This window comes from Cherax quadricarinatus, chromosome 18 (genome assembly GCF_038502225.1).
Source record: "Cherax quadricarinatus isolate ZL_2023a chromosome 18, ASM3850222v1, whole genome shotgun sequence".
NCBI classification, from domain to species: Eukaryota; Metazoa; Arthropoda; class Malacostraca; order Decapoda; family Parastacidae; genus Cherax; species Cherax quadricarinatus.
Window position 1 is genome coordinate 9,013,187 of NC_091309.1, and position 27,356 is coordinate 9,040,542.

Sequence of the window (27,356 nt, forward strand, 5' to 3'; positions counted from 1 at the left end):
TATATACAGTACAGTACGATTAATACAGTATGATGCTGCTGATAGGGCAGGGTAACTCAGTGATGCTGCCTGAGTGATGTGAGAGCTCTCCTGAGATGGCGCGTTGCTGTGAGTAGCGATCAGTTGTCACACGGCGGTATGCATCAGCCCGCCCAGCCCTGCTGCCAAATGTACTGTCGTAAGTACAAGTGGTCGTATGTCGAGCAGGTCGTAAGTCGGATGGTACTAGTACCGAGAATAGCTATACAGGCCAGCTATTTTTACATTCATTATTAGCAATTGTATGCCTGGATACCATATTATTATTCATAAACTTAGAAAAGTTCTTAGTGTGATATTCAGGTAAAAACATCAAAGTACAATGGCCCCTGCTAAAATCATGACCACAAAATGGGTCGCCCCATGCGCTTTAAGGCATCTTTCAACTGTTTACGGATTAACACACATTCAGGGTAAATTCCTTCATGACTCGCAGATAGTGCCTTAAAATTGTGGAAAAAAGCAGTGCCAGAGGATAACAGAAATTTTTTCTTCACACAGTCCTTGATTACTGGAAAGAGATTTAGAAACTTATTTTACAAGCATTTTACTTCAAAATTTTTTGAGAAATTAAACAGAAAACTGGACACTAAGTGTAGCTTTGTTTCTGTAACTACAAATAGGTTATCATTAGTGCTACTCTTTTAATTGATTCAAGGTCAAAGGCTTGATTTACAGTAAAATTTCTTCTTAGATCGCCCAAAGCTTAAGGAGCAACTTCCTGTGGACACTTTTGCTGATTTGGGCAAAACGCTGACTATTCCTTGTACTGCAGCAGGTGCTCCTATTCCTTATGTTACCTGGTATAGAGATGCTGTAAATGTCATCACTTTGGATGATAACAGGTGAGTCATTTCTTATAAATGTTAAGAATTTAAAAAAAAAAAAAGCCACAAGATATCCTTTAGAGCTTTTGAGTTAATTCTAGAATGACACTGGTACAAAAGCTTCATTGTAAAACTCTAGGCCAGTGGCTAATGTACTCGCCTGGAGTTTTATGGTTCAAACCCCACCCTTTCCATGGTTTGAAGATTTGAGTTTTAGGAGCTTGAGCATCCAGCAGACTTGTACGAACGTGTTAGATAGGAAAGAATGGAATAAAGTGGATTTTATGATATACCTACCGTCGGACCGAGCAAGGTAGCGCTTATGGAGGGATTCAATGAAACTGTTTAGCTGGACTTTAGGCCTGTAGGTGGGATTTGCAGTACCGGCACTCTGAAGGAGGGGTGGGGATGCTGAAGTTGGAGGGTAATCTGAATTTTGATGTCTTGGCAAATTAGAAATTAATTCAGAATGAATTACAGTTGAAATGTTTTAGGTTTATTGCAGGAACATTTCCATATATTTTTTTTTTTACTTTTATTTTTCAGTCAAAATCCACCAAGCTTACATCATAATATGATGAAAGTTTGATGGATATATATGTCATATTCTCATAACATGAGAACATACATTCTGTAAAAAATTGTGAAGTTTGAACAATTAGAAATTAGTCATAAGCTATAAGTGCACTGACCTCAAGTTGACTCTGGTGACCAACCTGATATACTTGAAAGACTTAGAGGAATTGTTTTTTATGAAGTTTTCATTGTAATATTTTTTCACATTTGATTTTTCCATAGGTATCGAGTTCTTCTCAATGGATCGCTGGCCATTTCTGCAGTTCATATCAATGACACTGGAATGTATCAGTGCCTGGCATCTAATTCTGCTGGGGAAACATCAGCCTACACTTGGCTAAAAGTTAAAAGTAAGTGTGGAACATCTAGGTGCTTAATTCATAGCATTTATTGTGCATAATGGGTAATGCTGAATGTTGCATAGCACTGCATGTTAGCAAATAACATAAGAATAAATGTATGGCATTAAGGCTATCAGGTTTTTTAATAAATAAATGAAACTTAAATTACAGTTCTCTAATGTTAATTTGCTTTTCATAAGGTGATTACACTAAATATATTTTGTTGAAGTGGCATTGGTAAGGAAACATGAAGAGCAACATTATCCACTTAACAGTTGTGTAGTGATTGTTATGCATGAAGGGTTCTTCTTGTAAACTATAAAAATAGAGTACTGTTCACAGTAATTGTTATGTGGTGGGTAAAGCACCCTTCTGGCAAGACAGCGATGGAGTGAATGATGGTGAAAGTTTTTCTTTTTCGGGCCACCCTGCCTTGGTGGGAATCGGCCAGTGAGCTAATAAAAAAAAAATCTTTATTGAATTTGGAACTTCTGTGTTCAGTACATGCTATATTTATCTTGCAGCAATTAATTTGTAGAACATTTCAGTTCTTCATAGTAATTTGCTGTACATAACTTATTGTTATATAATGTGCTTTATGTTTTGATAAGTTACAGTTTTCTGTAATAAAAAATGTAGCTTAGTTTTTTGAGATAAATTTTCCTAAGCCATTGTAAGTGGAAAATTAGTAGTTACTCTTTCATAAATTTTCTTCGTAATCCTAAAATACTGGGCTTATTTATTTTTGTATACTATTTGTAGTGGTTAATTTTCCAGGTTTAGCACATATTTCAAATGTTCTTATTTTATTATAGTACATATGCTATACACATTTGCACATAAATCTGTCCTGTAATCTGTACTCATCATTTGCACTATCCTCTCCCTTTTTTTTTTATTTAATTTTCTGTACTTTTGTTTATTTCTTAGTGTCTCTACAAATACTCCTCTCTGAAATTATATACTGGATATCCACACAGTAAATTTAAAATGTGTATATTGCAGGAGGTATTATTATCCCTAGCATTATTGCCATCATTTTGAGATGAACATGCAGTAATGCTAATATAGTAATAATGATTATTAATTTACTAAAGATTAAATTTGTAGACAAGACTGTCATCGGTAACAGGTTAAGTACCTTAAATATCTATTGTTTCAAGCATTCTTAAGCTTAGTTGGAGTTCTAACCTCATGCTTTGATATCTTCTTAAGTTTTCCTCTGAAGACTGACATTTTCCATGGTTTTCTGGCAGAGTGGTGGGATGATCCTCCTAATCGTGTACACAGGTCCTTGAAAGCCAGGGCCTTTGCTCACTATCGTAAGATCTGTACTAACAAGTGCATGTGTTTTTCATTAATTGCTTGATGTGTCATTTAAGTAGTTGTAGCCTGTGGTATGAAGTCAGTTATTATTAACAAAAATGCATTTATTGTTGCTCTGGATTTTTATGAATGATAACTGAATGGTGTTTTATAATGTGTGCTGATAATAAGCATAACAGTACTGTAGTGGTTTTCTCAATATTTGCAGATCTTTAATTCATAGATTTGCGGGTTGTGTTGTACGTCCTATTGCCTGTCATCTGTGCCTGGATTTACATATCTGTGACTTTTGTATAGCAACATAGTTAGATGACCCAAAATCGTGCCACAGGGTCCTGATTGCACTGCCCTCTTTTTCCCATTGAAATATATATTCAGTATCAATGAATTCAGCATTCATGAGCTGCTTGGAGTTCATTGTTGTGGACATTGAGGGAGCATTAATATTGTTGCTTTTATGGAATGTGATGTTCATATCATAGCTCTTGTCAACATGCATACAAAATTATTAAAGAATGGAATACAATGAGCATAACTCTGATCCTATAGCTACAAGTAGGTGATTACTGTCTTGTTTAGAAAACTGTTAATATTAGTACTGCCCTCATTAATGCATATAAATTTGGAGGGAAAAAAAAACGTATGGTAATACTAAAATTAACTGATGATATTTGAAGGTGAATGCATTTCCTCTTTTTATAGGTCACCCTACTTTGGTGGGAAAGGGCTGGTGTGCTAAAATAAAAATTAAAGGTAGCCAAAGCATTTCAAAATAGCAAATCTGATTTTAAAAATGGTAAGGAAACATTGCCTTAAATTGCTGGGAAAATTGGAGGATATGCAATCCTTCAAGAACCACCAATAGTGTAATACATAAACACACATGATATTTTGAGTATTATACTGGCTCTTCTAATTTTAGTGTTAATTTTCTTTATTTATGACATATTATTACAACTGTTTAAACAGTTTACTATACTGTAATAATGTTTGTAGAAACAAGAAATTCATGTGTATCAGCATTACTGTTACAACCAGTTTTTCTTATTAATTTTAAAGACAGAAATAATGTATTGCCATTAGTAAATAGCATCACTAGATTAAATCCGAGTGTAAGCAGAAATGAAGTGTATTTGTTAGAATAAATTTTATGATTTAACAGCAAAGAGAAGTGGTTGTCTAAGCAGTCTGCTCAATGTTTACATGCTTCTGATCTTTGTTAATATGCCTGTTTCTTTTACATGAAGCATATTGTTCTTAATTATAATTTTCTTTCTGAGATCGTGTGGTTTTACACTGAATGAATGTTAATACAGTATATCAACTTCTGATTGTTCTTTTATGGTTTTAGTATTGTACCTTATAATATTTTATTCAAGAAGATACTCTGCATTGTGTTCCTAGTGCTGTTAATAGCTTTTTTTTTGAGTGGATGTTGTGAAGCTTTCTGTCCTATAGTACTGTACAAATTACTAACTGCAACAAAGTTTTTTGATTTGAATGCTTAATTGATGTTTAACATTGTCTACAATTTACCATTTCATAAGGTTTTGAATACAGTTGAACCTTTTAAATTCTGTTTACCAGAAATGCCCAATTAATGGAAAGGCTCACCAAGCTCCTCAGTTGACACCATGTTATTCCTTTAGTTCAGAAAGTAATACAAGTGGTGATAGTATTTACTCCATTACTTAGAAATGCATATTAAGTAAAATTTCACAAATCCAAGACCTAAGAGATAGTGATGAAGGGTGACATGGCAACTCCCTAAATGTCTCGTGTGTCAACTTAGTGAACATTTTGGGGCTAGGATGATGCAAAGTTAAAAGCATTAACCCCCCCCCCCCACCACCACAAAAAAAAATGTGCACACACAATTTGTGATAGATGTTTCTTCTCTTTAATCACTTACAATTAATAACTTTTGAAATCATCATAAAAAAATTTTACTGTAACAACTTGTGGAATGAGCAGGACTCAACCTATAGCAAGCCAATTCTTAAACTAACAGGCAAGTACTCCAACCACTGACTAGGCATAGGATCGAATCCTGTCTGTTTTGTAACAATGAAACATCATCTTTCTTTCAACAAACTAGCTGTATCCCACCAAGGCAAGGTGGCTCAAAAAGAAAAACAAAAATTTCTCTTTTTAACTTTAGTAATGTATACAGGAGGAGGAGTTACTAGCCCCTTGCTGGTGAGATTGTAATTGCCTCTTATGACACGCATGACTTACAGAGGCAGAATTCAATTCCACTTCCCCAGGGAGATTAGAGGAAATAAACAAGAACATGTGCTTGTACATGCACGTGTAGTGTGACCTAAGTGTAAGTAGAAGTAGCAAGACGCACCTGAAATCTTGCATATTTATGAGACGGGAAAAAGACACCAGTAATCCTACCATCGTGTAAAACAATTACAGGCTTCCATTTTACACTCGCTTGGCAGGATGGTAGTACCTCCCTGGGCGGTTACTGTTTACCAACCTACTGCCTAGGAACAAAGAAACATGTTAGTGTAAAATCAAAAGCACTTGTTATCATGGGAAAAGTTTTTGATTTTCACATCTTCATGAATAAAAATATTTCTGTATTGTATTCTGTTACTATAACGAATATTTTTTTTTTTTTTTTTTTTTTTTTTTTTTTTCTCAACAAGTCGGCCGTCTCCCACCGAGGCAGGGTGACCCAAAAAAAGAAAGAAAATCCCCAAAAAGAAAATACTTTCATCATCATTCAACACTTTCACCACACTCGCACATTATCACTGTTTTTGCAGAGGTGCTCAGAATACAACAGTCTAGAAGCATACACATATAATAATGTTTTATTATTATTACAAAAGCCTTGAATCCTCAGAAATCTCAACACAGCCAGTAATGTATATATTAAAGGCATATCATATACTGTATGTTAGCTTCTAGGCAGTTTTCTTGAACATACTATAATCTCTCGCATAAAAATTTACTTCATGAAGTTAACCCTTTGAGGGTCCATAGGCCAAATCTCAGAGTGACAGCCAGGATTCAAGAATTTTCAAAAAAAAATTTAATTTTTTCTTACAAAATGGTAGAGAATCTTTTTCCGAAAGTAATAAAATAAAATGTAAAATTTGAGGGAAAATTGACGAAATTATGCTCTTGCGAATTTTTGATGCGTCAGCGATATTTGCGCATCAGCGATTTTGCCGACTTTGACTCCCATTTTAGGCCAATTATATTATTCCAGTCAACCAATTTCTTAGCTATTTCACTAGTATTACTTCTATTTTATCGACTGAGCACAAGAAATCTCTCAGCTATTTCAATTATCCAGTAAAGCGATCAGAATTTGGCAATTTGACCAATTTAACACAAAGTTCAAAATATTGCAATTTCGAAATATGGTCCAGAATAAACAATGCAGGCATTCCTGGCACTAAATTAACATTTCCTCTGTTTATTAGTTACATTTTCAAGCTTTACAAATTAATTCCATTTTTATTTTTTATTCACATAATGCATTTTAATTCACACCAAAAAATGGAAGATTTACTGTCATGCAATGTTGTAATAATTGTATAAATAACATCAGCATATTCGTGAATGTATATTAAACTCACGCATATTAGACGCCTGACGTCATTTGTTTACTCTTGAACCTCGGCAAAAATTGAACATTTTTGCTATTTTGAGCTCTGTTTCAAGCCATTTTCAGTACTAAAGCTAATCAAAATCATCTCTATTTCTGTAATATATCTTCCATTTTATCAAGTGAGACCAACAAATCGCAAATACAACTGTAAAAAACACATGAAAAAGCAAAATCGCTGTTTTAATCCAAAATTATGGTTGGAGAATTTTTCTCTCATTATGTACTGCATGCTGCAGGATTTATTTTATGTGGTGCACACTTACCACATAGATGTATCCTCTCATATCTAGGTCCAAATTTACCACTCACAGTTTATCTTAGTGAGCTGAGCTCATGACGTAGATCTACGGCTTGGACCCTGGCTTCAAAGCCGTGGATCTATGGGATGGACCCTCAAAGGGTTAATACATATAGAATATAAAAACATAGTCTGGGGAAGTGGAACAGAATTCTTCCTCCATAAGCCATACGTGACGTAAGAGGCGACTTAAATGCCGGGAGCAAGGGGCTAGTAACCCCTTCTCCTGTATACATTACTAAAGTTAAAAAGAAATTTTTGTTTTTTCTTTTGGCCCACCCTGCTTCAGTGGGATATGGCTGATTTGTCGAAAGAAGTCTGCACATTATAAGAATGTTGCTTTGGAATACATATGTATTTATAAGTGTTGTCCCTGTTGGCAATAGTCAGAACTGTTATATTTTTTATTTATATAAAGTTTCTAAATATGTTAAATATTAGAAAATAAAAAGTCCAGGTAATTTAATGAGAAACTTTTTTAACAAGAATGAGAAAGAATAAAGTAGGATTTTTAAAATACTGTATATTTTTTTTGATCTAATGCCTACAAATTATGAAGTAATATGATTTGAAGGCAGAGACAAAATTCTTCATAAGGTTTATGTTGAAAATGATTGTATTAAGGATATGTTAAGTGGGTCTTCGAATTCTGAATTTAATGACATATTACGAGTGATTCCTCTACCATGACAAGAGCCATTATTGTATCTAGAAGAGTCCCTTATCTAAAACAGCCTTGTGTGGAGCCATTTTTTAGATGTAAGAGGTTCTGCTGTATTATGATTACAAGCATTTTTTTGACACCAGTGCCTTATGTTAAGGCAGGTTGACTCAAAATACATATTACATTTGCCAACCTTCACTCAGTCACTCTCTCTCCAGAAGTGTGCTGATGTCAGTATCATATTACCCTTAAAATTGCTACATTTCTGCACTTGTAAACACTGTAGATCTAAATTAAAATACATTCTCCTTATATTAATACACAAATATTCTATTTATTATATAGCTGATTATATTTGAAGATTATTGGTGAAAATGTAATGTATCATTTTTCTGCATCAGGTTATATTATTAACAGTAGATCTTGGTACAATAATAGTTAAGTAAAATATATCCAGTGTAAAATTGTTTAAATTATATACAGTATAATTATGATAAATCATTTTGTAAAGTGAGAGGTTCACTAGAACTGCTTTCCATATAAAAATTTATTGGTCAGGATGATGCACTGTATATGTAAATGTATGTTGCAGCATCTGCTCCCCTCATGTTGATATCACCGGAGAACATGACTGTATTGGATGGCCAGGACGCCACCATCTCTTGTCGTGCAGGCGGAGCTCCTCAGCCTAATGTTACCTGGTTATATAATGGTACAGTAGAAAATAATCTTAGTATACTAAATAAGTTTAAAATATGGAATTTTAATCCATGATCTAAAGTCCAGTCATTTGCATTTTATATATGTATAGAGGTTGTCCTCAAAAAGGTTGGAGGGAGGGGGTAAAGGAAGTTTTGTGGGCAAGGGGCTTGGACTTCTAGCAAGCGTGTGTGAGCATGTTAGGAGTGAATGGAGATGAATGGGTTTTGGGGCCTGATAAGCTGTTGGAGTGTGAGCAGGGTAATATTTTGTGAAGGGATTCAGGGAAACCAGTTAGCCGGACTTGAGTCTTGAAAATGTTAAGTACAATGCCTGCACTTTAAAGGAGGGGTTTGGGATATTGGCAGTTTGAAGGGACATCTAAACTGTTGTATCTGAGTGCCTCTACAAAGACAGTGATTATGTATGAGTGATGGTGAAAGTGTTGAATGATGAAAGTTTTTTTTCTTTTTGGGGTTTTCTGTCTTTTTGAGTCACCCTGCCTCGGTGGGAAATGGCTGTTAAAAAGAATATGAAACTTTAATATGAAGTTGATATTGCTCTTCAGTGTTGCTTTTCTAACAGTTGTGATACTTTTGTAGATGATCTGGAACTGGTGGAGAATGGTCACTATCAAATCTTAAGTTCTGGAGACCTACTTATTGCTGGTGTTAACACTCGTGATGAAGGAAAATACACTTGTCTTCGTTCAAATGAAGCTGGAACTGTGTCAGGAAATGCTTGGCTCTCCATCCTAGGTTAGTGGTTAGCATGTATTCATATACCTTTGTTGTAAAGTCTATACTGTTTATTTTTATATATTTAAATACTGCCTGCCAGAAAGGAAACTTGATCTGTATGGTGTTTTTTGCATGCAATACATCAGAATTAAACAGTTTTTAGTTTATAAACACCATAATAACTTTGAGAGCACAATAAGATAAGTGCCATAAAGGCCAGAAAAATATTTGGCTGGACAATGAGAACTTTCAAAATGAGAAATAATTCTTAAGAGTGACACAATTCAAATTATTTATTCTCTTTTATCTAGGATGTTGTTCAGTGTTGATGACTCCACTTACAACAGGAGACATGTAAACCAGAGCTGGAAAGTGTGTAGAGATCATTTAGTGTCTATATCAAGACCAATAAAACATTTAAACTGCTGAGAATGTGTCAAAGTACTCGAGAGAAAGAGAGAGGGAGAGAAAGAGAAAAAGAGAGAGAAAAGTAAAAAGAGAAAAAAGAGAAGAGAGGAAAAAAGAGAGAAGAAAAGAGAGAGAAAGAAATACTTGATTTGATATGTAGATGTGGAAGATGCTTGAGGAGCTTGTCTTAGATTTACACACTTCTGTATTATACTTTATATGGGAGGGAGAGAGATGCAATGAAGTTTAAAATAGACCCAGTGAAAAGCAAGGGTGCCATTGGCCCAGTAAGGGAATATTGTCAATATATGTGTCCCAAGACTCTTTAACCTGCTACCAGCAGATGTCAGGAATATTGATGGAATAAGTATAGAGGTCCATTTATTGATGGGATAAAGTGTAGAAGCACCAGTTTTTGTAAAGTGCCAGATCAGTCATGCTGTGATAGCTATGGGGTTAGTGGGTTTCCATGATCTACAACCTTGTTAAATACAGTCAACAGAGAAGCATCTCCCCAGGTCAGACTGTGAAGTTAGAGAACCCCTCAAATTTGGTCACAGGTATAATATACAAAGCCATTTAATAAACAGAAAATTTAATGCACAGTACAGCTACACTGGTAGATTGTATGCAGACCTAAGTATACATGTTAGTATGACAATTCCTTAAAGTATGACTCGACAATCTTCAGGGATAAACAGTAGGGGTGTGTTAAAGCATTGGATTTGGTGGGTATTGGTCCAATTTTGATGGTATCAGTAATGGCCTGAAACTGGGTATCAATGGGTATTGGGCAGCTTTGATGGTATTGGCCTAAAATTGTGTATTGGTATCGGCAAAAAATTGTGTATTCTATCCCTAATGAAAAGTATTTAATATTGCCTTATTTTCATTTAATACACCAGTTCAGAGTTATTTATTCTTGTGTATGTTGATTATATTATTTGGCCTTTGTTTTTCAGTCAAAACTCAGATATCGCAGCCACCCGTTGATACACGAGTTATATTGGGTCGGGTGGCAACACTACAGTGCAAAGTATCCCATGCTCCAACAGTGTTAGTTGAAATTCACTGGTTTCATGGAAACAATATCATTGACCCTGAAGGAAGTCCTCGGATTAGTGTGCGACAAGATGGAACATTGGAGATACAAGAGGTTCGAGCAGCAGATGTTGGACTTTATACTTGTGTGGTAAGGATCTTTCATTGTATTCATATGAAAATTCATGTGGTACTCATTATTTTGAATGCTTAATTATTCTGTTGAACCCTACCACCAAGTCACGTGTATCTTTGTTGGTTAGGACCTTTGATGAGTTCTGGGACTTTTTCTACTCTTGGAGCACATACTCACCTGGTGCTTTCCTGGTCAACCAGGTTGTTACTGTTGGTGGCCTGCAGCCCTTCATTTCTGTATCAGCCTGATTAATAACATTAAATTTCATGTCTAGAGCTGGATATGAAACTTGATGTGCATTATGGATATGAAACTTGGGTGCAGTATTTCAGTCATATTTTATTGACAATATGCTGTTTGAATGCACATGTATTAGAACTATACTGTTCTGTGCTATGATAAAATATGCATAATTGTATTTTTGTAGTTTTCATATTTATTAAAAGTAAGTGAAATATTATGTATATTTTTTAAATTTAGTTATTCTGACGCTGAACGGAATATTTTAGGTTATATCATCTGGTGGAAATGAGACTCGTTCAGCGAGATTGGAGGTTATAGAGCTGCCTTATGCTCCGACTGGTGTACAGGCTGAACGCACGCCAGGAATCCCTAAATCTGTTAAAGTTTCCTGGACTCCAACATTTGATGGAAATAGTCCTATAATTAAATTTATCATCCAGAAGAGAGAGGTCCCTACAGAAGGTGTGTATGGTTTTTGGCATATTGTACAGTGTTGTATTGATATATTAGGCAATGTAAAGTTTATTCTAGAAAATACTTAGTACAGGTTTTCCCCTCGCTTTATGTGGATTCACTTCATGCAGATTTGTTTCATGTGGGGTTGATTCACGCTGATTCACTTTATGCAGATTCACTTTGTGCCGTTTCTTTTATATGCAGCAATCATTTCTGCGAGGAATGTTGAAAACTGCATTCATAATAATTTGTTTATGTTCATTTTATGCATGTATAAAAATACTTCATTTTGGTAGAGATTGGTTATCTTTTTCCTTAGTTGTTTTTCCACTAAATTTTTTTTTTTTTTTTGATAAACAGTAGTCAAATGTAGAATCTGCATAATATGAGAATGAATCCTTATATTTTACATGTTATTATGGGTTTGCTGTATGCAAATTTTCTTTGTGCCACTGAGCAGGAATGCATTTATCACATAAAGCGAGGGACAACTGTATTTTTCCCTTGTACAGATTAGAATTATTCTACACTATTTATGGCTCTGAAAAGCCTGTTTCCCAACATTAAAAGATCAAAGTATTGTTTTAATAAATCTTTGAAATATTTGTAAATTTCAGTGTACTGTAGATGACATTGATCTAATACTGATCTTGTCTAAATCAGCCCTGGAAATATATGAATTTCTGAGGACATGAAGCAGTACATGCATTTTTTCCAGTTATTTTACTTGCTTGGTTTTTCTTTACTTTTTTTCTGATGATCCAGTAAACCCTTAATGTAAGACTAATGAAAGGAAAGGGGAAGGTTGTACGAGCGTATCTTAAAAAAAAATGGAAGGGAAAAAACACTGAATTACTTTACTGTCTACCTAATATAATACTGGGCATACAGTTTGCAAATGTTTTGCAATAAACATAGAAAGTAAAGATGTTAAAAGTATAGTTTACCAAGTGGATTTTGCCTATAATTTTAAAAGCTTGTTATATCGAGGTCTGTTATATTAGGTTTACTGTACCTTCAAGTGTTGAGAAATCTTTATTTAAAATTTTGTTAGTATGCAGAGGGTACAGTACTGTATTTGTGAATGGTTGTCATTTCTACATAAAGGAAAAAGTTGACTATACATAAGAATTTTTTGAAAGAAAATTATTTATTTGTTAACTTCAAGTAAAGGCATCAATAATACAAATGTGATGAAGCAAGACAACCTTGTATAAATTTTACTTTATCCCATCCTTGCAGTTTGTTGATTTTGTTTTCATTATTTTTAAAATGTATATTTTTTTTGTCAGGTATAGTTGATGATCTGGGTCTGAACTGGGTAACAGTGCTAACAAATATAAGTGCTACAGCTATTGAGGCTGTCATAGGAGAGCTGAGACCTTCCACAGGTTACCAGTTTCGGGTCTCAGCAGTGAATAATGTTGGTGAAGGGTCTCCCTCCGAACCATCTAACACAGTTATCCTTCCACAGGAAGGTATGTGGGTTGAACTTTTTTATTTTATTTCTTGATGAGGTTCATTGTAGTCAGTTAAGTGAAAACTGGATAATTGCATGAAATGAATATTAGAGGAAGTGAAGGCTTTTGTATATAATTGAATATTACTTTGGCTAGTTATGGTTCCTATTTGGACTTGAATATTTTAATGTCTTTGTTTAAAGGCTGGTTTCATTAATCTAATGAAAAAGCTAATAGGATTTTCAGAAATAAAATTTTGTCACACTTGTATGAATAACTTCATTATTGCCTACTTGAAGTCTTACACTTTCATGAATTTTTGTTTTTTCTTATTACATTTCTAAAGCAATGTAAGCCAAGAATAAGGCATTCTTCTCAGGTACCTTTCCAAGTCTTACAGAATGTATTGTGTACTCACAGCTCCATCAGGTCCTCCCCAAGGTCTGGTGGGTTCTCCCAGGTCCTCGACAGAAATTATGATTCAGTGGGAGGCTCCCACAGAAGATGAAAGGAATGGGATACTTCTTGGATATATGGTACGCTATAGACTATGGGGATACAAGGATGCGCAGTGGTACTATCGCAACATAACCAAAGAGGTTTGTAATTTTCTTGTTACTTGAAATTAGTTTCCGTATATAAAATTTATTGCTGTTTTAACGCTGCGATTGTATCGTAATATGATTTTGACAAATGTGAGTAAATAGCAGCTTAACCCTGTCACCACATCATGCTTAACTGGGTTGGTTCCTGACAGTTATTATTTTTCCATACAAAAGAGCTCAGACAAGCTTCAGCATGAGGTTTTCATATCCAGCCATTATTTTCCTTGAAAATGGTGTGATGAGTGTCTCTGGCAATATTCTAGACACTATGCTTAGTCACAGGTTCTTCTCTTGAATGAGGTCTGCAGCTTCTGCCCATCACCTCCCACCCCTCCCGAGTCTGTACTCCATGTTTAGTTTCTTGGTGCCTTCTCCAATATTTGTAATCTTGCATTTCCTGGGGGTTGAATTCAAGCAACCACCTACCTGATGAAACCTGAAGTTTCTCCAGATCCACTTAGCCTCTCCCCCATCCTCATTTGTTTGTATCCTCATTAGTTTTACATCATTCCCATTTGGGATGTCATTCACTTAAACCAGAAACAGTACTGGCCCTAATATTGATCCTTGTGGTGCCCTGCATGTTACTCTTCCTCAGTCTGACATCTCATCCCAGACAATCACTCTTTACTTCCTTCCCTTAAGGTAATTTTTAGTCAACAGGAGTACATTCCCTGTTATTCCTGCATGCTTCTCAAGTTTTTTTTTACCCCAGTCTCATATGGGATACAGTATCAGATGCCTTGCAGTATAAGAAAATTCAATCCTCTCAACCCTCTTTCTTCTCACTTCTGTTACTTTGTCATAAAATTCTTTGTTAAGGACTTCAAGCTCTGACTATGTAGCTTTTCTTAATCTTAATTAAATTGTTTGTTTTAGTTAGTTTTGATACTTATTTTGGTTATTTTGAATGCATAATTTATTTTCATCTTTGCACTGATTATTAAATCCCATTTTTGTTTTTATTCTTTCACTTTTTATCTTCATTTCTGAACTAGAGATTAAAGACTGTTCAACGCTTCGTTGTTGGCCACAAGTACAAGGTACGATTTTAAGTCACAAGATAGTGACATGATTTAATTTTATTAGATGAGTATTTGTAGATGTTAAAGGCTAAAAAAAAAAAAAAAAGAGAATTAGTAGAAAGTTAGCTTCATAGATAAAAAGAAAGAAAAAAAGAATGTACGCTATAGACACAACCTTCGTGAAAATGAAATTGATGTTAAATATATTTTGATATTTTCACAGAATACTTAGCATAGTATGTATATTATTTATATAGGACACATTTATTTTAAATTTTGATCTAGAATGATTACATGCATCTTTCTTTTTTTTTCATTTTCAGAATCAACACAATTATCTAATTGGAGGGTTGATAATTTGGAAAGACTATGAGATCCAGGTTGCTGCATATAACATCAAAGGTGTTGGTGTTTACTCTCGTAGTATACGCCTTAAAACAAAAGAAGGAATTCCTGCTGCTCCACCAAAAAATGTTAAAGCCATAGCTATTAGCTCAACCACCATCAAAGTTTCATGGAAGCCACCAGATCCCTGGATGATTAATGGAATCAATCAGGGCTATAAAGTTCAAGCATGGCAAAGTAAGTTATGAGGCCTTTCATAAATGGTAGGCCACTGTTATTTTTGTCCTCACTTTTAGAATCCTGTTAGGAAATATCTGGTCATGATATTGATCTTAGGAAAACCATATTGAAAGGATATTTCTCATGGGTACTTGGATAGTCCAGTGGACTAAAATTGTTTTAATGCACTGTGATATAAGTTTGTCTAGCTGTTAAATTTTTCAGCTACATGCAAAGATAGTGATTATGTATGAGTGATGATGGAAGTGTTGGATGATGATGAAAGTTTTTTTTCTTTCTTTTTGGGTCACCCTGCCTCGGTGGGAAATGGCCGACGTGTTGAAAAAAAATGCACTTTTATTACTAACACTGAAATTTGGATATTGTGTGCATTTTTTCTTCAGCCATCTTCACTTTCCACTCACCTATACACTATCATGGGTTAGAAAGTTTCTTCTTGCTGAGATGTACTCTTCTCCAGCTCCTTCATCTTTAATCTTCAGCTAACTGGCATAGTTACTTTTTAGTATCTTGGGTTCTTCTGGGTATTCATCTTCCATTTATTACCCTTTAGTTTCATCCCTTGTAAGGGATGAAACTTTTCAGTGCTCATGCCCCTGAAGATGTTGGCTTTTGGGATACAGTATATATTGTCAGCAGTTGTCCTTCCTAATCCCCCATCTTCATTAACATTCACTTGTTTGACCATTCCTGCAGTATTTTTTTTTTTCTTTTTGTTTAAGTTTCGTACTTTTGCTCTGTTTTGTATTCTGGTCAGTTCTTAAACTGCTTACATCTATCAGAAATAGTATTGGTCCTACAAGTTATCCTTCAGAAAGGGGAAAGACTGGGGCTGCGTGAATTTTATTTTTGGGGTTAACTTTCATGTGAAGGAAAGTTGCTAACTATTTGTACCCTTGTGCCAAAATATTTTCTTTCAAGACCTTTATATGAAAATTTTAGCTAAAGAAATTATATAATTTATAGCCTGATAAGTTTCATTATTAAATTAATTTTCACTTTTAAAATATATTAGTTTATTTCATAAAATATTATTTTGTTCTTTATTATTAACAACCCCAAGCATTGTTGGTTGCATTTGGAGATTCATTTAAATTTTGCAAAAAAAAAAAAAAAAAAAAAAAGTAGGATAAACTCATTGTTAAATTTTTTATTTTTGCCTTTTTTACAGATATACCTGAAGGCTCTGTTGAACCAGATAAAACTCTGACTGTTCCTCCAAGTCCATATCCTGATGCTAATGAGTCAGCAGAACTCAGTGACCTTAACAAATATACAGTGTACTATATTACAGTACTGTGTTTCACACATCCTGGTGATGGCACACCATCGCAACCATTGAAGATTCAAACACTAGAGGATGGTACGTTAAAAGTTGATACTGTACTCTGTCTCGCATGTCTTATAACCAACAAATTATATTGGCTCTTGAAAGATGTAAATTTTTCTTTGTAAATTGTATCATTTTTGGAGTTGTGGTTTTGTGTGCAAGGGGTTTGGGCTTCCAGCGAGCATGTTAGATAGGAGTGAGTAGAAGCAAATGGTTTTTATGACTTGATGTGCTGTTGGAGTGTGAGCAAAATAACATGAAGAGATTCAAGGAAACAGGTTAGCCAGACTCAAGTCCTGACAGAGGGGTGGAGATATGTTGCAGCTTTTGAACTGCAGTATCGGCATGCTTCTGGCAAGACAGCGACAGTGTGAATGGTAATAAAAGAGTTTCTTCTTCATCAGGTCACCCTGTCTCAGTGGGAAATGGCTGATGTGTTAAAAATAAAAGTATTAAAATTATAAATGGTACAGCATTTCTCAGTATGACAGGGTGGATAGGGGGGCAGTGTGGCAGATGTTGCAGGTGTATGGTATAGGAGGTAGGTTACTGAAAGCAATGAAGAGTTTTTACGAGGATAGTGAGGCTCAAGTTAGAGTATGTTGGAAAGAGGGAGATTATTTCCCAGTAAAAGTAGGCCTTAGACAAGGATGTGTGATGTCACCGTGGTTGTTTAATATATTTATAGATGGGGTTGTAAGAGAAGTAAATGCGAGGGTCTTGGCAAGAGGCGTGGAGTTAAAAGTTGAAGAATCACACATAAAGTGGGAGTTGTCACAGTTGCTCTTTGCTGATGACACTGTGCTCTTGGGAGATTCTGAAGAGAAGTTGCAGAGGTTGGTAGATGAATTTGGTAGGGTATGTAAAAGAAGAAAATTAAAAGTGAATACAGGAAAGAGTAAGGTTATGAGGATAACAAAAAGATTAGGTTATGAAAGATTGGATATCAGATTGGAGGGAGAGAGTATGGAGGAGGTGAATGTATTCAGATATTTGGGAGTGGACGTGTCAGCAGATGGGTCTATGAAAGATGAGGTGAATCATAGAATTGATGAGGGGAAAAGGGTGAGTGGTGCACTTAGGAGTCTGTGGAGGCAAAGAACTTTGTCCTTGGAGGCAAAGAGGGGAATGTGTGAGAGTATAGTTTTACCAATGCTCTTATATGGGTGTGAAGCATGGGTGATGAATGTTGCAGCCAGGAGAAAGCTGGAGGCAGTGGAGATGTCATGTCTGAGAGCAATGTGTGGTGTGAATATAATGCAGAGAATTCGTAGTTTGGAAGTTAGGAGGAAGTGCGAGATTGCCAAAATTGTTGTCCAGAGGGCTGAGAAAGGGTTGTTGAGGTGGTTCGGACATGTAGAGAGAATGGAGCGAAACAGAATGACTTCAAGAGTGTATCAGTCTGTAGTGGAAGGAAGGCAGGGTAGGGGTCGGCCTAGGAAAGGTTGGAGGGAGGGGGTAAAGGAGGTTTTATGTGCGAGGGGCTTGGACTTCCAGCGGGCATGCGTGAGCGTGTTTGATAGGAGTGAATGGAGACAAATGGTTTCTAATACTTGACGTGCTGTTGGAGTGTGAGCAAAGTAACATTTATGAAGGGATTCAGGGAAACTGGCAGGCCGGGCTTGAGTCCTGGAGATGGGAAGTACAGTGCCTGCACTCTGAAGGAGGGGTGTTAATGTTGCAGTTTAAAAACTGTAGTGTAAAGCACCCTTCTGGCAAGACAGTGATGGAGTGAATGATGGTGAAAGTTTTTCTTTTTCGGGCTACCCTGCCTTGGTGGGAATTGGCCAGTGTGCTAATAAAAAAAAATAACAGCATTTCCTTGACAATTTGCATACAGATCATTATCATGCATTACACAACACTTAATGGTAGCCCTGTCAGTTATTTCGTACATACTAGGTGCTGTACAGGTTATTGTATATTTAAAATGGCTGTAATTTACTATATTCATTTATAGCTGCAAAAGGGATTCTCACTGATGAACCTTTTTTTTTAGTGAATGGAAGCATTTTATGAAATCTTATTATGTTATTTAAACTATATTATTCCTATTTTATATTGCCAGTAAGAGAAAAAAAAATAAAATTATTATTTTTTTCCAGTTCCTGATTCAGTGGAAAACTTGAAATTTGAAGACATTAGTGATCGATCAGTGCGTGTGCTGTGGGATGAACCCAAGCAGAGCAACGGAATCCTTAAAGGCTACACGCTCTCATACATGGTGAAGGACTCGCCTCATACCAAAATTATTCAAAATTTGACTGCTGATGTTACCACCTTCATGGTCACTGAATTATCGGTAATTTAAGTTTTTTTTTTTTTTTTTAATTTTAATGTATACAGTGAACACACTAATTAATGGACTGATAGGGGCAGGGGATGCACATTATTGCCATTTGTCCATAGATTCTGAATTATAAAATTAATTTTTCATGATCATAACACAAATGGATAAAGTTCTGAATTAGCAGACTAAAGCCACTGGTTCAGAAGACTACCAGACACTAAGAATACAGGTGTTGTAACCTGTAGTACTATAGTCCAGTGCTGTACAGTAATTTCTGTATCTTAACACCATATTCCATACATAACCATGTGACAGAGATGCCAGACTCAACCAGGGGATGGGCAGTTAAGAAATCAATATCGTACATAATTTACAGCAATTTTACTTATACGGAGAGATAGATATAAACTGTCGTGATTAATATTGGTGACTCAGAATAACTGTAAAGCTCTACTAGTGGAAGTATAGATGGCTGAGATGTAAATATCAGACACTTTCTTAACACCATATTCCATACATAACCATGTGACAGAGATGCCAGACTCAACCAGGGGATGGGCAGTTAAGAAATCAATATACATGTATTCAATTAAAGAGAGAAATAAAGAAACTGATAAGAAAAGCAAAAAGGGATTATGAGGCTAAGGCCGCAATGAATTCAAAGACTAACCCAAAAGGGTTCTTTCAGGTATAGAGAAGTAAGATTTGGGACAAGATTGGCCCACTTAAGAGTAACTCTGGTCAGATCACTGACAGTAATAAGAATATGTGTGGAATTCTCAATACCTACTTCCTCTTAGTTTTCACCCAGGAAAATACTAGCGGTATTCCTGAAATAATAGATTATGTAGAACAGGATGATGATAAACTACGCATGATTGCGGTAACTAGTGACATGGTCCTAAGACAAATAGAGAAACTAAAACCTAACAAATCCCCAGGCCCTGATGAACTGTTTGCAAGGGTGTTAAAGGAATGTAAAGAGGAACTTAGCATACCTTTGGCTAATCTTTTTAACATATCACTACAAACTGGCATAGTGCCTGATAATTGGAAAATGGCAAATGTAATACCTATTTACAAGGCAGGTGACAGGTCCTTGGCTTTGAACTATAGACCAATAAGCCTTGCCTCCATAGTGGGAAGATTTATGGAATCAATAATTGCCGAAGCAATTCATAGCCATCTTGATAGGCACAGATTGATTAATGAATCTCAACATGGTTTTATGGTCTTAAGAATTTACTAACTTTTTTCACTAAGGTGTTTGAGGAGGTAGATCATGGTAATGAATATGATACTGTGTATATGGACTTAAATAAGGCTTTCGATAAAGTTCCACACCAGAGGCTATTGAGGAAACTTAAGGCACACGGAATAGGAGGAGAAATTTTTTCCTGGGTAGAGGCATGGCTCACAAATAGGCAGCAGAGAGTTTGCATAAATGGGGAGAAATCAGAATGGGGGCACGTCACAAGCGGTGTTCCTCAGGGGTCAGTGTTGGGCCCGTTGTTGCTCACAATTTACATAAACGACATAAATGAGGGAATAAATAGCGACATAAGCAAATTTGCTGATGACACCAAAATAGGCCATCCAATTCATTCTAATGAGGACACTAGAGCACTCCAGGATGATTTGAATTTGAATAGACTGATGCAATGGTTGGAGAAGTGGCAGATGCAGTTTAACATTGACAAATGCAAAGTTCTAAATGTTGGACAGGTAAATAACCGTGCCACATATAAACTAAATAATGTAGATCTTAATACTACTGATTGTGAAAAGGATTTAGGAGTTCTGGTTAGCAGTAATCTAAAACCAAGACAACAGTGCATTAGTGTTCGCAATAAAGCTAACAGAATCCTTGGCTTCATATCTAGAACTATAAATAATAGAAGTCCTCAGGTTGTTCTTCAACTCTATATATCCTTGGTTAGGCCTCACTTAGACTATGCTGCTCAGTTCTGGTCACCGTATTACAGAATGGATATGAATGCTCTGGAAAACGTACAGAGGAGGATGACAAAGATGATCCCATGTATTAGAAATCTTCCCTATGAGGATAGACTGAGGGCCCTGAATCTGCACTCTCTCGAAAGACGTAGAATTAGGGGGAATACGATCGAGGTGTATAAATGGAAAACAGGAATAAATGAAGGGGATGTAAATAGTGTGCTGCAAGTTTCCAGCCAAGACAGGACTCGCAGCAGTGGTTTCAAGTTGAAAAAATTCAGATTCAGGAAGGATATAGGAAAGCACTGGTTTGGTAATAGAGTTGTGGATGAGTGGAACAAACTCCCGAGGACAGGTATTGAGGCTAAAACGTGTAGTTTTAAAAATAGGCTAGATAAATGCATGAGTGGGTGTGGGTGGGTGTGAGTTAGACCTGACTAGCTTGTGCTGCTGGGTCTGGTGCCGTGCTCCTTCCTTGAGTGGAGGTGGCTAGACTGGGTGGGTCATTGGGCTAATCTGGGGAGGGGGGGACATGGACCTGCTCTGCATTGGTCAGTAGGCCTGTTGCAGTGTTCCTTCTTTCTTATGTTATCTTATTTTAGTTGAAGTTTCCACTTAACACTGAGAACCACACATTTCTTCTTGCCACCACCACTTGCTTTAGAAACCGTTGCATTCTGTGGATTTTAAACTTCCATTTTGCCAGTTTAATGCTCTTTGTAGCAGTCTTGTTCATACTCATAATACTTCTTGTGCATAACTCTCCTTAACACTGGTGCTGTAAATTATAGGTTAATGAAACTGTTATTCCTGTAGTGATTTGTAGAATCTTTATAGAAATTTATCTTTTCATTAAAATGTAGTTCTATGCTGTAATGTATTTTTTTTGCTGTATTTTTTTATGAACAGGCTACAACTTTTTACACATTTGAAGTGTATGCATGGACCTCTGTAGGACCAGGTATGACAGTGGCTGCAACATTACAATCCGGTGTTGAACCAGTATTGCCAGAGCCACCAACCCGTCTGGCTGTCTCCAATATTCAGGCTTTCTCAGTAATGCTTCAATTTACTCCTGGCTTTGATGGCAATGCCTCTATTTCCAAATGGACTGTACAAGTAAGTTGCTTCTGGCAAGCAAAATGTGCTTTAACTAGTGTATTAAGAGCAGGCTAAATTGGTTCATTTACTGCAATTTTTTATGAAAAATTACCAGTAGTGTTATTTTACTCATGTTTTAAGGTCACTTTTATCTGAAACATTCATTAATAATATATGTTTTGTTATGATAACATGTTCAATTCCAGGCACAATCTTCTCGCAGTAGCACTTGGGAAACAATATATGAAGTTTCTGCTCCAGATGCCACTACAATTACAGTGCAAAATCTCATCCCGTATACGAAATACCACTTACGACTTATTGCAAATAACGTAGTTGGTGCCTCATCTCCCTCTGAGTCTTCTCCTGATTTCCAAACCCTTCAAGCAGAGCCAGCTCACCCACCATCAAATATGACTGTGAGAGCTATGTCCTCCACTCAGCTTCGAGTTCGATGGATTGTAAGTAAAAGAATGAGTAGTAATCTGTTGTGCGTATTGGAAATTATCTAGGTTGGTTTAGTACACAGTGTGCCTGTGAAGATGAGATCTGCTTATATAAGGATTTTTTTTTTTTTCAACAAGTCGGCCGTCTTCCACTGAGGCAGGGTGACCCAAAAAGAAAGAAAATCCCCAAAAAGAAAATACTTTCATCATCATTCAACACTTTCACCTCACTCACACATAATCACTGTTTTTTGCAGAGGTGCTCAGAACACAACAGTTTAGAAGCATATACATATAAAGATACACAACATATCCCTCCAAACTGCTAATATCCCAAAACCCCTCCTTTAGAGTGCGGGCATTGTACTTCCCATTTCCAGGACTCAAGTCCGGCTGTATAAAAATAACCGGTTTCCCTGAATCCCTTCACTAAATATTACCCTGCTCACACTCCAACAGATCGTCAGGTCCCAAATACCATTCGTCTCCATTCACTCCTATCGAACACACTCACGCACGCCTGCTGGAAGTCCAAGCCCCTCGCCCACAAAACCTCCTTTACCCCCTCTTTCCAACCCTTTTGAGGACGACCCCTACCCCTCTTTCCTTCCCCTATAGATTTATATGCTTTCCATGTCATTCTACTTTGATCCATTCTCTCTAAATAACCAAACCACCTCAACAACCCCTCTTCTGCCCTCTGACTAATGCTTTCATTAACTCCACACCTTCTCCTAATTTCCACACTCCGAATTTTCTGTATAATATTTACACCACACATTGCCCTTAGAGAGGACATCTCCACTGCCTCCAACCGTCTCCTCGCTGCTGCATTTACCACCCAAGCTTCACATCCATATAAGAGTGTTGGTAATACTATACTTTCATACATTCCCTTCTTTGCCTCCGTAGATAACGTTTTTTGACTCCACATATACCTCAACGCACCACTCACCTTTTTTCCTTCATCAATTCTATGATTAATCTCATCCTTCATAAATCCATCCGCCGACACTTCAACTCCCAAGTATCTGAAAACATTCACTTCTTCCATACTCCTCCTCCCCAATTTGATATCCAATTTTTCTTTATCTAAATCATTTGATACCCTCATCACCTTACTCTTTTCTATGTTCACTTTCAACTTTCTACCTTTACACACATTCTCAAACTCATCCACTAACCTTTGCAATTTTTCTTTAGAATCTCCCATAAGCACAGTATCATCAGCAAAAAGTAACTGTGTCAATTCCCATTTTGAATTTGATTCCCCATAATTTAATCCCACCCCTCTCCCGAACACCCTAGCATTTACTTCTTTTACAACCCCATCTATAAATGTATTAAACAACCATGGTGACATTACACATCCCTGTCTAAGACCTACTTTTACCGGGAAGTATTCTCCCTCTCTTCTACATACCCTAACCTGAGCCTCACTATCCTCATAAAAGCTCTTTACAGCATTTAGTAACTTACCACCTATTCCATATACTTGCAACATCTGCCACATTGCTCCTCTATCCACTCTATCATATGCCTTTTCTAAATCCATAAATGCAATAAAAACTTCCCTACCTTTATCTAAATACTGTTCACATATATGCTTCAATGTAAACACTTGATCTACACATCCCCTACCCACTCTGAAACCTCCTTGCTTATCCACAATCCTACATTCTGTCTTACCTCTAATTCTTTCAGTTATAACCCTACCGTACACTTTTCCTGGTATACTCAGTAAACTTATTCCTCTATAATTTTTACAGTCTCTTTTGTCCTCTTTCCCTTTATATAAAGGGACTATACATGCTCTCCGCCAATCCCAAGGTACCTTCCCCTCTTTCATACATTTATTAAACAAAAGTACCAACCACTCCAACACTATATCCCCCCCTGCTTTTAACATTTGTTATGATCCCATCAGTTCCAGCTGCTTTACCCCCTTTCATTCTACGTAATGCCTCATGTACCTCCACCGCACTTACATTCTGCTCTTCTTCACTCCTAAAAGATGGTATGTATGTATATGTATATTTTTTTTTTTTTTTTTTTTTTCAACAAGTCGGTCGTCTCCCACAGAGGCAGGGTGACCCAAAAAGAAAGAAAATCCCCAAAAAGAAAATACTTTCATCATCATTCAACACTTTCACCACACACACACATTATCACTGCTTTTGCAGAGGTGCTCAGAATACAACAGCTTAGAAGCATATACGTATAAAGATACACAACATATCCCTCCAAACTGCCAATATCCCAAACCCCTCCTTTAAAGTGCAGGCATTGTACTTCCCATTTCCAGGACTCAAGTCCGACTATATGAAAATAACCAGTTTCCCTGAATCCCTTCACTAAATATTACCCTGCTCACACTCCAACAGATCGTCAGGTCCCAAGTATCATTCGTCTCCATTCACTCCTATCTAACACGCTCATGCACGCTTGCTGGAAGTCCAAGCCCCTCGCCCACAAAACCTCCTTTACCCCCTCTTTCCAACCCTTTCGAGGACGACCCCTACCCCTCTTTCCTTCCCCTATAGATTTATATGCTTTCCATGTCATTCTACTTTGATCCATTCTCTCTAAATGACCAAACCACCTCAACAACGCCTCTTCTGCCCTCTGACTAATGCTTTTATTAACTCCACACCTTCTCCTAATTTCCACACTCCGAATTTTCTGCATAATATTTACACCACACATTGCCCACTGCAGCAGGCCTACTGGCCCACGCGAGGCAGGTCCAAGTCTCCTACCGGCTTAAGCCAATGCACCCAACCTAGTCAGGTCAGGTCACCTTGACTTAAGGGAGGAACACGGCAACCGTCCTGGTAGCACAAGCTATCAGGTCCAACTCACACTCACCCACACCCACTCATGTATTTATCCAACCTATTTTTAAAGCTACACAACGTTCTGGCCTCTATGACTGTACGGGAGTTTGTTCCGCTCATCCACAACTCTATTACCAAACCAGTACTTTCCTATATCCTTCCTGAATCTGAATTTTTCTAACTTAAAACCATTGCTGCGAGTCCTGTCTAGGCTAGATATTTTCAGCACACTATTTACATCCCCTTTATTTATTCCTGTCTTCCATTTATACACCTCAATCATATCCCCCCTAATTCTATGTCTTTCTAGAGAGTGTAGATTCAGGGCCCTTAGTCTATCCTCATAGGGAAGGTTTCTCATACATGGGATCAACTTTGTCATCCTCCTTTGTACATTTTCCAGAGCATTTATATCCATTCTGTAATACGGTGACCAAAACTGTGCAGCATAATCTAAATGAGGCCTAACCAAGGATGTATAGAGTTGAGGAACAACCTGAGGACTCCTATTATTTATGCTTCTTGATATGAAGCCAAGGATTCTATTAGCTTTATTGCGAACACTTATGCACTGTTGTCTTGGTTTCAGATTACTGCTAACCAGAACTCCTAAATCTTTTTCGCAATCCGTAATATTAAGATCTACATTATTTAGTTTATATGTGGCATGGTTATTGTCCTGTCCAACATTTAGAACTTTGCATTTGTCTTTATTAAACTGCATCTGCCACCTCTCCGACCACTGCATCAGTCTACTCAAATCTTCCTGGAGTGCTCTAATGTCCTCTTCAGAATGAATTTGACGGCCTATTTTGGTGTCATCGGAAACTTGCTGATGTCGCTCTTTATGCCCTCATCTGTCGTTTATGTATATTGTGAACAGCAGGGGGCCCAACACTGACCCCTGTGGAACACCGCTCGTGACGCTTCCCCACTCTGATTTCTCCCCATTTATGCAAACTCTCTGCTGCCTATTTGTCAACCATGCCTCTATCCAGAAAAAAATTTCTCCTCCTATTCCATGTGCCTTAATTTTCCTCAATAGTCTCTGATGTAGGACCCTGTCAAAAGCCTTACTGAAGTCCATATACACAATATCATATTCATTACCATGATCTACCTCCTCAAATACCTTAGTGAAAAAAGTTAATAAATTCGTAAGGCAGGAACGCCTGTTTGTAAAACCATGCTGAGATTCGTTGATTAATTTATGTTTTTCAAGGTGGCTACGAACTGCCTCGGCAATTATTGACTCCATAAATTTTCCCACTATGGAGGTTAGGCTTACTGGTCTATAGTTCGAAGCTAAGGACCTGTCACCTGCTTTGAAAATAGGTATCACATTTGCCATTTTCCACTTATCTGGCACCATGCCAGTTTGTAGTGATATGTTGAAAAGATTACCCAAAGGTTTGCTAAGCTCCTCTTTACATTCCTTTAGAACTTTTGCATACAGTTCATCAGGGCCTGGGGATTTGTTAGGTTTTAATTTATCTATTTGCCTAAGGACCATGTCACTCGTGACCCTAATGGTGCTCAGCTTATTATCGTCCTGTTCCACATAATTTATCATTTCTGGAATATCGCTTGTATCCTCCTGTGTAAAAACTGAGAGGAAGTATGTGTTAAAACTTCTACACATTTCCTTATCACTGTCAGTGAGCTGACCCGAGGAACTTTTGAGTGGGCCTATCTTGTCCCTGATCTTACTTCTGTATACCTGAAAGAATCCTTTTGGGTTAGTCTTCGAATCTCTTGCAACTTTAACCTCATAATCTCTCTTTGCTTTTCTAATTCCTTTTTTTATTTCTCTCTTTAACTGAATATATCGATTTTTTAATTGCCCCTCTCCTCTTTTGATTTGCCTATATATTACTCTCTTTTGACCAATTAGATATTTTAATCTATTGTTCATCCATTTAGGATCATTTTTGTTTGATCTGATTTCCCTATTTGGAACATAATTTGACTGAGCAGCTAGAACTATGCCCTGAAAAGTGTCATATCGGCAACCATCACCACCTACCTGACCCTTAGTCAGGTCATTCCAGTTCAGCCCACTTAAGTAATTTTTCAGTCCTATGAAATCAGCCAAGCGGAAGTCAGGGACAGAGACTTGATTGCCATTATTAGGGGAATTCCATGCTATATTAAAACAGAGTGATTTGTGATCACTTTCCCCAAGCTCATCATTAACCTCAGTTAATTAGTGTTTCCCTACTGGCAAGAACCAAGTCAAGGAGGTTATTTCCCCTAGTTGGCTCTGTCACAAACTGTTTTAAAAAAACAATCC

The 27,356-nt window shown here is 36.8% G+C and overlaps 1 protein-coding gene across 14 annotated transcripts in view; it reads left to right on the forward strand.

The window, feature by feature from the left end:
* The window catches only part of sdk (sidekick cell adhesion molecule), a 372,281-nt gene that overhangs the window by 312,365 nt on the left and 32,560 nt on the right, over window positions 1-27,356 (forward strand). For 5 of the 14 annotated variants that reach the window (XM_070086151.1, XM_070086153.1, XM_070086156.1 and 2 more), the window contains exons 7-21: window positions 734-884; window positions 1,665-1,792; window positions 3,040-3,105; window positions 8,298-8,417; window positions 9,007-9,162; window positions 10,515-10,744; window positions 11,239-11,434; window positions 12,721-12,906; window positions 13,309-13,487; window positions 14,492-14,536; window positions 14,842-15,100; window positions 16,275-16,466; window positions 18,539-18,735; window positions 21,589-21,798; window positions 21,987-22,241. In XM_070086151.1, the coding sequence (XP_069942252.1) occupies window positions 734-884; window positions 1,665-1,792; window positions 3,040-3,105; window positions 8,298-8,417; window positions 9,007-9,162; window positions 10,515-10,744; window positions 11,239-11,434; window positions 12,721-12,906; window positions 13,309-13,487; window positions 14,492-14,536; window positions 14,842-15,100; window positions 16,275-16,466; window positions 18,539-18,735; window positions 21,589-21,798; window positions 21,987-22,241 (2,570 nt within the window). The remainder of the gene's footprint in view (window positions 1-733; window positions 885-1,664; window positions 1,793-3,039; window positions 3,106-8,297; window positions 8,418-9,006; window positions 9,163-10,514; window positions 10,745-11,238; window positions 11,435-12,720; window positions 12,907-13,308; window positions 13,488-14,491; window positions 14,537-14,841; window positions 15,101-16,274; window positions 16,467-18,538; window positions 18,736-21,588; window positions 21,799-21,986; window positions 22,242-27,356) is intronic. The other 9 variants (XM_070086157.1, XM_070086158.1, XM_070086161.1 and 6 more) reach the window with 3 other exon arrangements.